Source organism: Sinohyriopsis cumingii, chromosome 7 (genome assembly GCF_028554795.1).
Source record: "Sinohyriopsis cumingii isolate HCF-2022 chromosome 7, ASM2855479v2, whole genome shotgun sequence".
In the NCBI taxonomy this organism is placed as follows: Eukaryota; Metazoa; Mollusca; class Bivalvia; order Unionida; family Unionidae; genus Sinohyriopsis; species Sinohyriopsis cumingii.
This window is the reverse complement of record NC_142967.1, coordinates 80,314,250-80,332,771: the sequence shown is the minus strand read 5'-3', so window position 1 is coordinate 80,332,771 and position 18,522 is coordinate 80,314,250. Positions and strand designations below refer to the sequence as shown.

At 33.9% G+C, this 18,522-nt stretch overlaps 1 protein-coding gene across 1 annotated transcript in view; it reads right to left on the bottom strand.

Annotated features, from left to right (window-relative positions):
• The window catches only part of LOC149795606 (uncharacterized), a 61,959-nt gene extending 43,963 nt beyond the window's left edge, over positions 1-17,996 (bottom strand). The window contains exons 1-5 of the mRNA XM_089965429.1: positions 17,958-17,996; positions 7,982-8,129; positions 6,683-6,747; positions 5,524-5,793; positions 1,254-1,375 (exon numbers count right to left, since the gene is read on the bottom strand). Coding sequence (XP_089821555.1) covers positions 1,254-1,375; positions 5,524-5,793; positions 6,683-6,747; positions 7,982-8,084 — 560 coding nt within the window. The 5' untranslated portion in view covers positions 8,085-8,129; positions 17,958-17,996. The remainder of the gene's footprint in view (positions 1-1,253; positions 1,376-5,523; positions 5,794-6,682; positions 6,748-7,981; positions 8,130-17,957) is intronic.
• Positions 17,997-18,522: the final 526 nt, after the last annotated feature.

Genomic DNA, 18,522 nt, shown 5'->3' with positions numbered 1-18,522 from the left:
AAACATTTTTCAGTCATTTAGATCTATGATCGATAAGTGTACTCTTATGCTAGTTTTAAAAAGAAACCTCAAATTTAAAGAGATGATAATAAAAATGACAAAATCCAACTTTTCATTGCTTTATTTTTACATTGTTTTAAAAAAAATGTACCAAACAAGCATAATCCTGATGCAGGCAAGTGTAAGATCATAATAGTTGTCAGGTATGTAATTGTTAAAGGGGTTACAGAAAGACAACAGATAAAAAAAAGCATTTTCAACTAATATAATTTTCCAATCCATGACCACATACTGACACAAAACACGGGGACGTAAGTGGTAATCACATAAGGGACGTATGTGATGATGTTATATTCTAAACATAAAATGAATTAGTAATGGGGTTATGGAACAATAAATGACAAAATAACTTTTAGAAATTATAATTCCCCAACCCACAGGGAGTAGAGTGGTACTGACAGAAGGCAAGTATGAATGTGAATTATTATTTTATTTTCAACCAAAGCTGTACACAAATATACCTATACAAGAACATTAAAAAACCCAGGCCAGATTGTCTACCTCATCTCAGGGACTTAAAATACTGCATAGCATGTATTTTTTCAGATGTAAATTTAAATGATTTGTTTTTCTTTACAAACACGAGATCTAAGTTCAGCAGGATATACTGGTGAGATTGCGATATTTAAAGTGGTAGATTTGCTTCATTTATTTTCGTAATCTCACTTTGACACCATTTAATCACTAATATTTCAACAGTGCAAAATAACATTCTACTATATGATACATGTCTCTAGATGTCTCTTGAATTTAAAAACTAAGTGCTTTCAATGGAGAAACAAAACTTCAGTGATCAGGTGTATTTTCATTATGCCTGTTCTATTTTAATATCCACAGTATCCATGGAAGGCATTTCTTAAAAACATTATATGCCAGGATACACAAATTACATTTAGTTCAAATGAAAAATTCTAAATTGCATTTATGGGTGACTACTCCATGTTGAAAGTGACTTCATTGGGTCTTAAGTATGCTTTACTGGAACAGCATTAACGACATTTGTTCATAAAACCTTCATCTAAATTTGTACTTAAATAATTTATGAAGAATAATTTGATCACTAAACTCAACTGCTGATGTTTTCATTTTACTTTTTTGCCTTAGGATTAAAAATATTATTTTAAAAATTACAGACCTATCATCTGAACCTTCAGTGAGGCTTTCTGAAACTAACAACGGTCATGAAATTATACCTGTATTTATCCAAAGCCAGCAAGTAGAAGTTTGTACACTTGTTCTGTTGAGCTTGACTTATTCTCTCCCGACAGAGTTCATTGTCGATAATCTCTCCAACATATTCATTCACAAACTGTCCCTAGATGGTGAACAAAACAAAATAATTACAAATACTAGGATCTACATATTCTTTCAAGCTGCAATGTTCCCGTTACTTGGGAGATCAATATCCAACTAGACTGACTGCATGACCTTATCACCTCCACGATAAATATGTATAATCGTTGTACACTCACATCATTTGTAACTACAGTGCTCACTCCATTTCCATCCACCCCGTGTTGCTTTGTGCCAATAAATTATCATGTCCAAATTGTTCTTTCACACCACCCTAGTCATCTGATATGCATGCTCCATGTACAAGGGTCATGGAAAAGATCAACTGCCAGAACTATCTGCTTACTGTAAAAAACCTTTTGAAGGTTTCAAATTTTGTGGTTTTGGAAAAAAGTATATACTCACTGACAAATAATTTTTTGGAACCGTCATTTACAAAAAAAGATGTATGTGTCTCTGTAAACAATTATATATTATTTCTATTTATTTGCTAACAAACATATTAATCTATAATTTAGTTATTAAGTTGATTAAGTTATTCATCTTACATAAATGCAGAGCTCTTCAAGAAATGCCTACCTTTTCTTCCACACGTCTGAGTTAACACAAATACCACTACTGTAATCTTAAGTAAGTATGTACTCATATGTTCTTAAAGACAGATATCAAAGCATCAACTTCTCAACAATTAGGGATTGTGTGCCTGAGCAATGCAAATGATTGCAATCCCCTTTTTTTACTCGAAATAATCCTGCCAAATTGCCATTTGGCAACCCCTTCCAGGTGGGTGACCATAACCTTGTTGTCTGACAGTGCATGTATAATTAATGCACATGTTATTATGGCTGGTGTTGAAGATATTGTTATAAAATATGTAAAACTGCAATGATATAGTTTATTGGTTGACCTGAAAATCATTTCATGCTAAGTGGCTCATCTGCATACAAAACAAAGAAGCACTATGGAGAGACCTGACTCAAATAAAAACTGCTGATTGTTTATTTTACCGATAGCTGATATGTGGAAAAATGCATATATAGATGGGAATAATAACTAAAGCATAAGCAGTGAGTAAATCTGCATTACTAAACATCATGTTAATTCATTACAACCTTACACGTTTTCATGCTCATCAAAGTTTGCATTCAATTTAAATTGTAATTAACCCGTTTCATTTATCTTCATCATTCATATACTTATCCTAATGTATATTTCACATTCAAAGCACTAAAGACAGCCATGCTATTAAAACAAAGAAAGAAGACGGTGATTCCTTTCCATTGCATATAACATGCAGGGGTAAATGTTGGCTTGGTAGATATCTTGTTGTGACTTTAAATTCATGGTCTAGCTTACCCACAGAAATTGGAACCCAAAGATTTTAAAGTGTTTCACAGTACCTATGTGATTCCCAAAGTATGTATGTGCATAGTAACTACTCCTATTTGTAGAGCACTGACTGGTGTGATTAGAAGCAGTTCAAGAAACAGTAATTACCACTAAATAGTATTAATCTTTGTTGACTGAATAATCTTTTTAATACTGCAATCAATAAAAAAAACCCCAAAGGGACAGGTTTCACACTATGTGTAAACGAAATATAAGAGTAATTTCTTTTGCTGTTAACATTATTTGACTAAATGTGTCTTCTGTAGTCATTATGTGTATCTACATTTAGATTTTTATTAATGTTTGATTTATTCAAATTATTTACATATGCACTTATGCATCACATTTATACAAAAAATAGAACTGAGGCAAAAATCATGTTACAGCTGTAAAACATGTTTTTGAGACAGACAAAATGACAACCACTCTCACCCATATATTTATTGAGCCATTTGTAAGACATTCTCCAATTTGTACATGCATTTTGAAAATGGTACTGGTTTAAAACATGGCTTTCAACCGTTTCCGTAATCATAATGAACTATGATATAGTGAGATGAACACATAATATAGTACAAAGTGCTGATCATTTCATTTACATGTTTAGCACTCCTGCATGAGAAAGTGTTGTGTTGCAGGCTGCAGCATGGGCACAAGCATCAGGTACACTCTACACTTATTTTCCAAGATTCATTAAGTGGGAACAATTAGTTAAATTAACCATGAAAAACTCAGCAAGAAAGTATTTGGTGATTTGTAAGTGCTTACCTCACTGTCTTGAGATAAGAAGCCATACACATGATGCTGGCAGAGTTGGGATTGAAATGACCAAAGGAAAAAAAATAATACATGCACACATCATCACCCCATGATGAAAGGTAACAGACATGGGTAATACTGGCCCAAGGACCTGTAGCTCAATGAGATCCAGAACAGTGTATAAGAAATGGGAGTATATCTGGGTATAATGTATTTGAAAAACGCATTTGTGAAAGTTATAGAGTTGACTGAAAATCATGGAGTTGTTCATTTTATCATCTCTTGATCCATCTTCCTCTGTTTGCTTCAACTTGGGTCATATCTAAAGTTGAATATTAAGTACTATTCTAATCATTTATTATGTCATGCAAAATTAAGAGTTTGATTTGATTCTTGGGGGCATAAAATATTTCCCAGTTCTAGCTTTTAGTGTTCATTTAAATCTCTCTACTGCTTAATATTTCTCTCTGAAAATGTTGAAATGTACTTAAAAATCTTTTATTGTAGAATTCTTTTCTTTCAATCATAGTTTATCTAAGAGTTTTCTCGAAAATTTGTTTAAAAGTATCTTGTGCTTTTTCTCCCATCTGTTTTTTTTATTGTAGATATTTATAATGATTTTTAATTATAACCCAGAGAGTGTGACAGATGGACTGACAGGACCCATATCTATGTCTCTACCCAACTCCAATAGGTCGGGAACAATTCCAGAGTTCTGTGAATTCCACTCAGATGGGGAGATGGATGGAGTGTATTATGACATTAAAGCAGGGATCATACTGGGCTTCACCAATGTTGCAAATTGCAATTTGTTTTCCATATTGGCAACAAATTATGCCATCTGGCAATCTTTTTGGCAACAACATTTTTGGCTGTTAAAAGCTGTATACATAGTCTTGGGTTTGGAGTTGAGAAACTCAAAGGCACCATGACAGGAAGCCACAAAACTTGGTTATAAAATTGCACTGGAATCTATTGTTATATAAACAAATCCTTTGTTTATATTAACAAACCACCCTAACATGGCACTGTTATATCATAATCCGTTTATGCTGATGTCTGGCCTTAGTACTCTGTGCTGTAATATAACCCAAAGTCATGCTACCTGACTAGCTACAATTGACCACCTCTGAAATCGGGAACAGGAAAGACTACAATCTACCAGATGAAGACAATTTTGCTCCTTTTTGAAAAATGTATCAGAAAAAATATTTCTGCTGAATTTTCAAAGAAAACTGATTATGTTTGAAGCATTGATCGTTCTGAATATATATTAAGCAAATGAAAAAATTCTATCTCCGTCAATGTTTAACAATTTTTTCATGTTGCCTCAGCAATAACGGGCATTTGTTTGGACCTTCAATAACGCATGAACCTTCATCAAAGCAAGCCGAAGACCTCTGATCAAAGAAAGTCAGCAGCAAACTTAAATTAAAAAAAAAAAACATTGTTACATTTATCGTAGTGATTGTAACATATTTATTGTGCCTTGAAAGTTTCCTGTTTGCAACAAAAAAGTTCCTGCTTACAAATTTTCTAACATGTGATCGAATACTCGAATTCATGGATTTTCCATATGTATGTATATTATTTAACATATTGTGGAGTGTACTACACAAATGTAAGTTGTCAATATACAAGTGTATTTCAGCCTAGTTGTCTTCATTTAATTAAAATTTCTATTTTTATTTGCTCTGTGTAAATCCTAGTCATTGACAACAGTGTCATCTCTTAAAAAATATCACTTGCATGTGTAATTTCAATTTACTTTGAAACCTCCCCATACTTATCTAAACATCCGCTTATGTCAACAATATTACCGTGGTCCTGAGGATGTTGAGATAAACAGATAGTACTGTATTATGAAAATGGCAACATTTTTTTTGAAAATTAGGGACAAAATATTGAGGTTGGCAATTATTTTGGTGACAACTTTTTTAAAGCCAGCACCATCCCTGTTACAGATAATTTAAATCATACTTAAACAGTAAGAATCAATATAAACATTTTGACAAACTTTACCCTTTTTATATCCACAAGAGTTCTAAGACCCAACCCTCGGTTAACTGTCTGAAATGGTTCCTGTGGTGGATATTCCTTGTTTTTGAAGTTTTGGTTTTGACATTTCTTTCCTGCTGGACAAGTCGCTGCATGACACTCATACCACATCAACCGGTTATAACAGCTCGATTCAAAGGAGCAGGGATTTTCCATTGATGGGTTGCACTCACAACAGGGAAGCTGTGCAATATTTGACTGCTTTATGTAAACATTGCCTACTGGAACATTGTTCTGAAAATAAGAATAATAACTGCATGTTTTTTTCATCTTAGATTTCATATAATTCTTACCAAATAAAACTCCCCATCCTATGCAGATTGGATGTAACACTTGATTGTGCTTTAATATGCACACACACACTTCTGACTACCATGCATAGGTTTCATATTATGATCTAATTTTGTGGGTGAAATTGGTCTCAAAAACTGATCTAGCACTAAATAATATTAGGCAAGAGCCATGTATTTGCAAGCAACAGGTCGGATAAAATTCTAACACTGCCATACATTACTATGCCATCATCAACATGTATATATTTTTATGTTTGTAAGAGGGTGAAAAAAATGCATAAATTAAATATTTGCAGGACAAACACTTCCTCTGGTTAATTCACCAATTTATTTTCACACACTCATTCTCCAACAGTTTGTGAAAATCTAAAATTAAACTACATTATTAATACCAAATGAGATGATGAAAATGGCTAATGATGAATAATGGCTTACCTAGTGAGACCCAAAAATAAAGAAAATAAATATGCTGGTTAATCAACCCATTTATTTTACACTCACCCACTCTCCAACAGTTTGTGAAAATCTGTAGAAGAACATTATCAATCCCATTACAGATCAATACCAAATGAGATCATGGCAAATAAGGGTTGTAAATGGCTTACAAAGAGAGACCCCAAAATGAAGATAAAATTCAATAAGAAAGGGCCATATTTCTGCAATTGTATTTTTTTTATAGAATTGCCATGCAGGTGCCCTTGCAGAGGTAATCCAAGTGATACAGCCACTGATAACAACTTTGAACCTAATCTGAAAGTGAAACGTTGCAAATTCTGTTTCACAAAGAACTACCATAGGTAGTCAATAACGATGTGCAACAATGTACTTACTGATATGAATTTGTAGGGAACAGCATAAATGTCTGTATCTGCTGTCCTACCCCTAATTCCTCCATCTGTAAAACGGGATGAACATTAGTATATAATTATAAAAAGTATACATATATAAATTACAGCAACTTAACTAAATGATTTAGAAAACTGCTGTATTACATTTACTTGTTCATATTCAAACCCAGGTACAATTTCGTCAGAAAACAACATGTGCAAAACAATATCATAACAGTGGTTACAGTGGGGTATGAACATGACTCATGGTACCTGAATATCATATAAATAAACTAATCTCCTCAGATGAAAGGTGTTTAGTTTACTTGGATCTTACGGCATTATTACCCTTATATTTTTCAGAGAATATATATGTAATGCCAAACATATCTTCTTATACCATTCAAGATTGACTTCTGGGTCTATTCTAGGATGTGTTTTTGTCAGATTGATGCTAATTTCTCAAAACTTATGTCAAGTGTTAAATTAAATGCACAAGAAGCATACATATTTGCAAGCTGTACCATTGCTCACTTCAATAAATCCCTCCCATTACACTAAACATCTCCTTTTTTCAAAAAAAGAGGGAAATGTATGCCCCTAAATCTTCAGTTCTAGAACAGAAACTGAAATTTAAATCTCAGGATATGACTAAGGACTGTCTGTCAATGTGCAAACCGGTTTTAGAATTTCTATTACTTCCCAATGGAGTAGGGCTGTTAGACACAAATGAAAACAATGTGGTGGTATGCAGCAGCATTGCAAATTCATTTATAAGTTTTTGCTAGTGTCTGGAATTTATGAGGATGTTAACAATCTAATAGCAACCAAGTTTCCTTGACCTCAGTTCATTTCATTTGCAAAGTTTTGATCCCACTTTATTATCCTTACCTTAATATGGGTCACTGCACAATCCAGCTAAAATTTTAGTGCACATGTACCCAACAGTACAGTTGAAGAATTCAAAAATTGAAAGGGAATCAGCTGTGATTTTCATGCAGGTTCACACTATCCTGAGTACTTAAGCTAACCATCCAAACCAATGATATCTGTGTACTATATAGAACAGTAAACTTCTAATCAGACACTACAAAAGGAACATGTTGGAAGCACTCATTATGAACAAGTGGTCCTTATAAAGTAAATATTGTACTGATTCATGTAGAAATGGATATTTTTTCTTTTACTTAACCTTCGTACACACATAGATTTTGTAAGCAACTGATTGAAAAACAGGTCAGACTTTACATATTCCATAAACATAATTCAATTAATATCAACACAAAATGTTACATTTATTACCATCCACTTTTTTTTTGAAGTCCCAATTCATTCTACGGAAGAGTTCCTTGATTGCCTCCTCCTGCTCTAGGGTGGCATATATGGTGAGCAAATAGACATCCATCTTGATGGCCTAAACCAAGTAGCTAATACATGAAAACAAAAATACCTGAAAGAAAAAAAGAATTAAATATGAAATTATGCTGTTGCTGTTGTAGGGTTTAATGCCATTTTTCAACACAAGATAGGCTATACATGGCAGCAAGTATAAATGGTGGAGGAAGAACCCGTGAAAACCCATGAGAAGCTACTGGCAAGCTTTCTCACATACCCATATTGGCCGAACCCGAGACTTGAACCCATGCAGACAGAGGTGAGATGGCAGTGATCCATAATGGCAAACGCTTTAGACCACTTGGCCACTCAGTGCACCATAAGTTATGTAGTTTTGTTTAGATTTTTAGTTGTCTTACATGCCACTGTGCATGCAAGTACATTCATCAAGTTGCACAAAAGCCTTTACAACATTGAAGAGAGAAAAACTCTGGCATACAATTGGGTGTAGTCCATAGTCATGCTTCTCCCTCCCTCAACAGGGTTGGTTTTACATAAAATTGCATCAAGTACTTAATCAATAGAGTTATAAATGTGTATATGAAAACAAGGTATAAATACACTCATGTTTAACACATACCAGAATGGTCTGCCCTGCAGACAAATATATGAGGCAAAAAACCCCAAAAGTATGTGCATTTCCAATTGGCCAACTGTCCTTGTTTTTCAATGCCAACCCTAGCACACACACATATCCTCCCCCCTCCTGGTAATTTTTTGCAAAACAAATTCCGAAATTGACTTATGCATCTAACTGAGCTGGTTTAGCCCAACACTTGAAGTACTTAGTACATAATATATATACCAATCATTATTTTATATATAATGCTTACATTTTTTTTTTAAATTATGAAATTGACTTGTGCATCTAATTGAGCCAGTCAGCCCAGTATTTGAAGCACTTAGTATATTATATACACTAATTATTATAATACATATATATAATGTTTAACGAGATAAATACATACCGTACCCCAATTTTAAAACCAGTACAATAGGAAACATATTTGGGGGGGGGGGCCTAACTTATTAACTTTTTAAATCCTAACACAACATATACAGAGCATACAAATACAAATTCAGATAAATGTAAATGACACTGGCCACTGGGCCTATCCTTGCCTGCCAGAGACATAGCCATAGGAATACAGTATGGAGTCAGGGGATACAAATGTGGGATATTTATTTTACAAAGACTAGTTTATATATGGCTTACCTTAAGAAAATCTTTCTATTGTATTGTATTGATCATGAAGACATACTAGCTATTTCTGAACATATGAACTGACCATGTACACATATCACTTGAACCTGTATTCAATTCTCCTGATCATTCTTTTTGTTGTAGTCCAATATAAAATGTAAATAATGACCACTAGTCATTCTTTTTGTTGTAGTCCAATATAAAATGTATATAATGACTGCTAGTCATTCTTTTTGTTGTAGTCCAATATAAAATATATGTAATGACCGCTAGTCATTCTTTTTGTTGTAGTCCAATATAAAATGTATATAATGACCGCTAGTCATTCTTTTTGTTGTAATCCAATATAAAATGTATATAATGACCGCTAGTCATTCTTTTTGTTGTAGTCCAATATAAAATGTATGTAATGACCGCTAGTCATTCTTTTTGTTGTAGTCCAATATAAAATGTATATAATGACCGCTAGTCATTCTTTTTGTTGTAATCCAATATAAAATGTATATAATGACCGCTAGTCATTCTTTTTGTTGTAGTCCAATATAAAATGTATATAATGACCGCTAGTCATTCTTTTTGTTGTAGTCCAAAATGTATATAATGACCACTAGTCATTCTTTTTGTTGTAGTCCAATATAAAATGTATATAATGACCACTATTCATTCTTTTTGTTGTAGTCCAATATAAAATGTATATAATGACCACTAGTCATTTTTTTGTAGTAGTCCAATATAAAATGTATATAATGACCACTAGTCTGAGCAGTTTTCTTATTTTTCAAGTTTACAAGTCATATAATAAGTTGTTCTTCAGACCTATTAAAAAAAGGTGTTATTTAATTTGCCTGATAGAAACCTGCATATCAAAAATGCTGCATTTTTATTTTGTAGTTCTTGAGTGACAGTTGTAATGTAATAATACCCATTTTCCTGCCTTCTGTTCTCTGCATTTCATTGGTTAAAAACAATTAGTACAGCATGAATAATAAGCTGTCCCTTGTAGACACTGACTTGGTAAATATATCCAGTGGTACCAATGCAGTTGTTTCACAACTGCACTAAGCTATGAGATCAGTGAATATAAAAGCCCTTGATATATTTCTAAAATGTAATGAAGTGAGATCATTACAATATATTTAAATCCATTTAGTTCAAAGAGTTGGTAACTGCTGATTCCATTGATACAGGTGAATTTTTTCTTTAACTGTGACACATCCACATCAAAGAAGTATATTTCTTTTTCTGTCTCAGTCACGGAAACAACTGTCAGTGATGATCATTCCATTGGTCAGAATCCAAATGAAATTAAAGTTGGTAAGTTGTAAGAAATTGTGAGCATCAGTTTGCTCTACAAATATGGAACAATCTCAGCTATGACTCATACAACTCCTGAGATTTCAGTTTTGACTTGAGATTTTGGTGTCAAGGGTCAAATGACTCTTCAGTTTTGAAATCTGCTGAGAACTCTGGCTGGTGTCTGACAGATTCTGAGCACTGGAGGAACTGGAAAATAGTTTATATCAGGACCTGGAGGAAAATGTTGCTTTATGTGAAACATTTTGAGAGGATAAGTGCTAAAAAATTGTTTTCAGACACAGGCTGGTAAAAATCACAAGTCTTGACTCCAATTCCACAAGCCCTAATTCCTTGTGTTCAAAAGGGCCCTATGTTGGTTTTTTTTTTACTATTATTTGTAACAGAAATAAACACAATCACATTTTTGGGTCAGTCTCTCCTTTTTATCTCACCTCTGCTAAATGATGGCAGAATTTCAATGAAAAACTCCAAAGTCGCCATGGACCACCTTTGATAACTTTATTACATATAACACCTAAACAAATCCTGCATTAGGCCTGAACTCTCCGGAAGACAGCAATAAGGTAAACAATTAACAGCTTGTTGTGCACACGATAGCCTTAATCTGATTACACAGTAACACATCATTTGCACCTGTGCAATAACTGTAGAAACAGTTCCAATCCCCACTATAGTCATTATGGCTGGTTTCTGAAAAGCATGGATAGAACAAGTAACATTACAATTTTCTATAAAAAAAATTGTATTATTTCTTTCATAATATAAAAAAAAATCTTGATTTTCAAAATTGGAAGTTTCCAACTATGAAAAGGTACTGTGGACGACAGCCTTAACAACCATAGTTTTGTGGTACTGCTAGTAGAATTCCATGCACGTTAAAGCCAAGTGAGTACTAATTATAGGTAACCATGGAAATCTGTTTTCCATTCATAAGTCACAAGCTTGGTACACAAAGTTTATAGCTTGTGACACAAGTACAGTATAAGGGTATATGGTCTTCATGGGGAGAAATATCAATAATTACTAGCCTTGAAAATAAAATCACCCATTTTGTCAGCACAATTCTTGTTTTCTCAGGCAGATTAGATTTTTTCCCACAAGTCCTCTGGGCACTATTCTTAGAAGCCTGATCTGAAATTAGAGGGTCCCTTTGTGTCAGGCTATCGTATATTTTGGGCATTCAATTCGTACAATTTTTTTCTTTTCATATTTAAAATATAGCAATAGTGTTGTTTGATGGACCTATTTTTGGAACACTTAATTATTTCAGAACTGTCAATGACTTTCATGTCAGACATGTGACTGTCTTATTATAATAAACATAGCATAGTCTGGTATGTAGATTGTGTTGCTAGCAAAAATAAAGATTAATATACAAATTAATCTTACCAGGCGAAGTGGGAGACTAAGTCGCCAAAAATGTAAACTTCACCTTGTTTGGAAAGTGAAAACGACTTTGCCCTGTGATTTTTTATAGGTACAATGACAGACCATAGTTTTTAAGATGCCCCCTCACTTTAGCCAGGTTAGTTCTAGTGTTGTGTTGTTGCAAAATGTATTCATGAAACCATCAAGTAGCTAGTATTGATATCAATTATAGGCTGACAAACTCTTGCACATTCACAGGCATGTGTTTTGATAGCTGATTGACCATTGTCCCTCTCCCAAGTAAGTTGGTAACTATAACTGCCCAATTTCTGCACATTACCTTTTGATGATAAAAACATACAAACTTGTGTTTTGAAAATTTAACAATAGTGTGTAAATAGCAATTGTGTTTTAAGAACAGAATCAGTGATCTGGATATTTTAGCTGCCTCTTGTATACTATTTCATCATAAAATTTGGTTGAAACACTGTGTCTGGGAAGTACCAGTTTAAGAGATTGTCTGTTTTTGTAAACCAATGGGCAAATATATTCAGAAAAATATACAATTCATAGAAAGCAAAGCCTAGGTATTATGTTACTGAAGATTTAGCTTTAAAATACAATTATGTTGGCCAGAAACATATGGGACAATGCTATGTTGTCGAATTTGTGAGAAGCACTGCTGTAAGGTCATTGATCGTTTTCTGACAGGACTCATATTTGTGAAAATAAGAAAAAACCAGAAGCAATTCAACCAGTGCCTAAAATTACTGTAGGTATGTAAACAAATAACAAAACCATAAATTTGCAATCCTAGCAATGGACTGTTGTGATGAAGCTATATAAAGCGGTTACATTACAGAAACCTTTCCTTCCAAAAACAGATGCACTCACAAGTCTGTGTTGATTTGGTTAGAAAGATGGGTTTAGTTCACATACTGGCTACAATGGCGCCATGTCTGCTATTTTATGCATTTCAGTATGTTATGTATGAATAGTTACGCAAATGTTTTATCCATAACAAAGAAACCAGGACAAACACGAAGACACATGTGCATCTGCCCTTACGTACATGTACAATTTTATAAATCTTATAAGTTCCAGTATTGTGAACTTTTAGAAGGTAAAATAAAAAACAATCCCCCAAAGAACCACTTTGATTAAGGGAAGTTGATTAAGCACTTTTATTACCTTGCAATTACAATAATATTGTTGTATTTACTGTGCGAAGAAAGAAAAGGTATATAAATATTTACTCTAAGATATTCTTTCACACTTACTGCTGCATGTTGCAGGATACTTAGACAAAGGAAATGGGACAACACTATTGTTATCATTCTTAGCCATGGTCCTACAACTTAAGACATATGACATGATATTTTTGTTTTTGTGTTATATCTTAATGCCTAAATAATGGCCTTTTTTTAGTATGTTCCCAAGTCGACTGACAGGAGGAAGAGATGTCAAATTTACAGGAATATCTCACCCACTTGACAACCAATATAAACACTCTTTCACAAATTTAAGTCTAAATGATTATACTTACAGAGGTCTCACTAGGATTTTACAACTAGGAGTCCCTGGCTCCTATTTTGGTAAAAAAAAGGAGTCCCACCTGCAAAAGTTGCAGTCCCCTCTCATAAGCATATTGGGCATACCTTAAGTGGCTAAATGGCCAGATGAAAAGAACCAGTAGTTGTCACTGAGTTTAATTTTCCAAATTCTTTACACATCGACATATAGCTCTTGCTTGTCCATTAGAGTTTGACTGAATTTTGTCATTTCATGGAAAGGCCTTATTCCAAACACTAAGCCAGGCATCATACTTTCTTACACCTGGCTACTGTTCCATGTAAACTATCAGTTCTAGCAACTTTTGCACTCTTCGGAATCTCATTACAATCTTCATCAATTTGCCCTTGAACCCCAAAATACGTATTAGAATTTGCAAACAGCATTTAGTCTACGTCTTGACATGTTTTGTTTTTGAAGACATATGCACTACTTATTCAGCTATACAATGAAATGAACAAGATAATGAAAGCTGAAGTTGTTCTCTTGATGTACTCTTATAATGACCACATGTACATCTCTGGGTCTTTTTGCCTCTGAATTCAGTCACTGTAAATATCAGCACATTTTCCCACCACTCAGCAGCTAGTCAAACTCTTTGAACTTGCTGCCCAGCCATTGCGTCATGTCCCTTTGATGTACTCTCATGATGATAACATGTACATCTGGGGGCCTTTCAGCCACTGAATCCTGTCAATGTAAATATCAGCACAACTAAAATGATCAATTGATCAACACATTTTCCCACTCAGTAGGTAGTTGAAGCAAGACTGACAAGCCATTGAATTTGCCACCCGGCTGTTGCATGCGTATGGAGGACTCCTGGGTAACTGATTTTCTGCATCCCAAATATGCATGATCAAGCATTTCTGAGACCTACATGCTAACTTGCTATTTTTATCCTGATGGAATAAAAATCTGACAGTAGCAAATGGATGCAGTTTCATGTTCTGTACATCTTGCTGGAATGTGATGGAACCCAGAAATACCAAAATCAGATTGGACTGAAGAAAGTTTTTTCTAAGGAAACAAATAAAATTACACCAATATTGAAGAAAGTGTTTACACAGCTTCATTTCATTCAAGATATTTCTCATTCTTTTGAAAGATTTTGGCATTCACAGATTCCATCGCATTCCAACCAAGTGAAATGTAAATCAACAAAATTTTAAGACGTGTCCATTTGCTTGAGTGAGAATTTGAATTTATCGAGAGAAAAAAGATGTCAGTGTAGGTAAAGTCTGCGTAAGTCAATACTACTTTAATTTGTGAAAAAGCTTTAAGATGTGCTGCCAGGTTTGTGAGATATTCCTGAAAATTTGGTTTCTTGTTCCAATGTCAGTCAACATAGGAACACAGTACACAATGCTGTTATATAGGCAGCAATACATTGCACAAAAACAATAATAACATCTTACATTGTAGGACTATCTTAAAATCAGCCATCTCTTCAAAATTAGAGTAACAACCCCACCTAGTCCTGCATGTAAGACCTCGACACTGATATTTATGTTGTGGGTGTCAAGGTCTTACAGCCAACCCATCCACTGACAACAATCAGGTTTTCGAAAGAATCATTCATGTCAAACTGCAATGACAAAACTTACAGACCAATGGCTACTAGCAGTAGAATCAGGCGAACTTACTGGTGCAATCTTCATTGATTTTAAAAAAGCATTCGATTTGGTTGACCATTCGGTGCTCATTAAAAAACTTTCAGCCAACAAGTTTTCTCCAAACTCAGTTGCCTGTTTCACGTCGTATCTCACAAACAGACACCAGGTTGTTTGCACGGGTAAATATATATATAAACCAAGTCATATCTTAAGTGGTGTTCCTCAAGGATCTATATTAGGGCCTCTTCTTTTTCTACTATTTATCAATGACTTAGCCTTGTATCCAGTGCACACTAACACAGATCTTTTCGCGGACGATTCTACATTGCATTTATCTGGTAAATCTCTAGACTCCATTAAAAATAAACTTCAAATCGACCTCAACAATATATCAGTTTGGTGTCATCAAAACAAAATGCATATTAACATCTCTAAAATGAAATGTATGACAATTAGAACACGGCAGCGTCTATCTACTAACATTTATTTACTTCTAACTCAAAATGGCTTAGACATATCTATTGTCAAACATCAAAAACTTCTTGGTATCTACATTGATCAACACCTCAGCTGGAATGTGCATATCAATCACCTATGCACAATGGTAGTCAAAATAATAACTCTGTTAATATTGCTTTCGAAATTTCTACCTTCACAATCACTTGAAATTTATTTTTCGGGTTATATACTACCACTGATAGATTATGGCTGAACCATATGGGGAAACACATCAAATTATAATCTATCCAGAATTGACAGACTCCAGAAAAGGGCAGCCTGAATAATAATGAAACTTCCTGTTATGACTCCCTCAAATGTTTTGTTTTCATGTCTGCAATGGCTACCTATACAAAAACGTATTCTTTATTTTAAAGGAATCATGACATACAATTTTTTAAACGGTCTTTCTCCACATTATATCTCTAACATAATTAAACTAAGATCATCGAATACTGAGCGTAATCTCCGATCGACGACTAACAACGATCTCCAGATTCCTTGGTCGAAAACCAATCATTACAAAAGCTCATTTACTGTACCAGCACCTACTGTATGGAATTCCTTACCAATGAGGATACATAATTCAACTTCCCTTGCTTCTTTTAAAATATCATTAAAGAAATTCTTTTTAGACCAGCTGGAATGACATATTAAAAGCTCTGAATATAAAACTTTATAATCATATCCATAAATGATATATCCAGATCTTATTCTATATATATATATATATATATATATATATATATATATATATATATATATATATATATATATATATATATAAAAGACTTATGCTGAAATGTATGTACCTGTGTATTAAATATTGTTCATATTTGTATGTTTCCCAGTATAGTCACACATAGTCATTGATGTTAAATATGTACAAATAAGTGTGCAATGATACCTGGTTATGTGCATGGTCTTCTATTTTTATTTTGTGTATTTTTTCTTCTTTCTTAATTTGTTTTAAATTTTTTAATTTTTTTTTAACATAGCCAATTGCAAAAACTGAGGACCACATGGCAGATGGGTCAGCCACGACCAAATGTGTTATCCTCATTAAAGATAGTTTATTATTATTAACTAATGGCACTGTGTAGCGTGTTTTGATGTCAACTAACATCGTTATGAAAGTCATATTTTGTGGAATATTTTACACAACTGACAAGTAAAATAACGACACTTTTCTATAAAGTCATGTTTTAGTAAGGCTTTACTTACTCTGATGTCTTTTCTCTAATAAATTCAAATTCTCATAAAAGAAATGGACCTGTTTTCAAATTTTGTTAGCCTACATTTCAGTTGTCTGGAACGTGATGAAAGCCTGAAATGCCAAAATTGGGTTAAGTTGACATATTATTCTTTAACCAAACGATTAAAAATATATTATGCCTATTGGAACTGTAAGCAATGGTTCGTTTGATTCAAAAAACATATCCCCAACTGAAAACTACTTGAACTTACTTTGGCATACTTCGACTAACATCGCATTGCAACAAATTCAAATGTATGTCAACGTAACATGAAAATGTGTCCATTTGCTAATATCATACTGTCATTCCGCAAGGATAAAGACAGCACAGTAAATATATTACACATAAATTAGTTGAAGAGTGTCGTATACCGGTAGGCTGCCAAGTGTGTGAGATGTCGTTGACATCGGAACGCGCTATACCAGGCCATTATTTGGATAGTAAGACATAGCACTAAAACAAAAACATGTGCTATGTCTTACATTGTAGGACTACAACCCCAACAATCTGTACTGAATTGTTCACTGCCCTTAACACCAAGGACTAAGTTTTAAAATGCAGTCTCCTTTATTATTTGTATATCATTCGAGCAGTAAAAAATAGTTGTTGAGAAAAGGAAACTCTTGGTACATTTTTCCGAAACCGGAAGTTGGTTTTGTCCGCTAGGTGCCACTGAAGTAAATAACGTGGTCGAAACACAACCTATCGCAATTTGAGGACGTACTCAAAACTGAGACGTTCCATAACTGTGTATCTGTATTTAAATTTTAAGCGTTTTAGGTACAGTCGACACATGTTCTCTGTAGAACATATGCGTTGCTATACTGTAGCCAACATGCAATCAAATTAAGTTGATTTGCGACCATTTTCCCCCTCCCCATTTTCTGTGGCGGTATTTCCAAAACACAACAGTTATTATATTCTTTTGCACAATTACAAAATGCTTCAAACCAAAAGGATAAAAAATATTGAAGTGTTTGATAATTCTGAATCGTCCAGATTCGCAGACCAGCATTAACAATGCATACAAAGTAAAAATTTGACTTCAATACCAGCTTCGTCTCTTTCATCCGGTTTTGCGTCTGTTCGAGTAGAACCAAGAGACAAGAAAGATGTGTGTGCGAAACGTTGTCACGGAACTTTTTTTAAAGGAGGTGGGGTGAGAGAAATAATGTTACGTATATTATATATCCATATTTTGGCTGTTGCTTGAGAATTATTTATGTTCCATACTGTCCATTTGGTACGTTTCATGCATGAAGCTTGTACAGGGGAAAATAAAAAACACAGAAAGTTTAGCAACACTCTCAGCGCATTGCTAATACAGGCATTGAAAATTTAAAGTTGTATTGGAATAAAAGCTGAAATATAGAAAGAAAATTTGGACTAGGATTGTATAGCAAGTCATGCAAATACTTGCTTTAATCTTCTGAGATGCCCCCCATCCCATTTTCCTATTTCGTCTCCGTGTGTGTGTGTGTGTGTGTGTGTGTGTGATTTGGATTTTTAACCTAGCTTTAACAATTTTTCATATCGCTACGATGTATGCAGTGTGGCAGCTTATAGTGATGTATAGCACTGGGGGCATCATGCCTTAGACATATAGCATACTTCAGA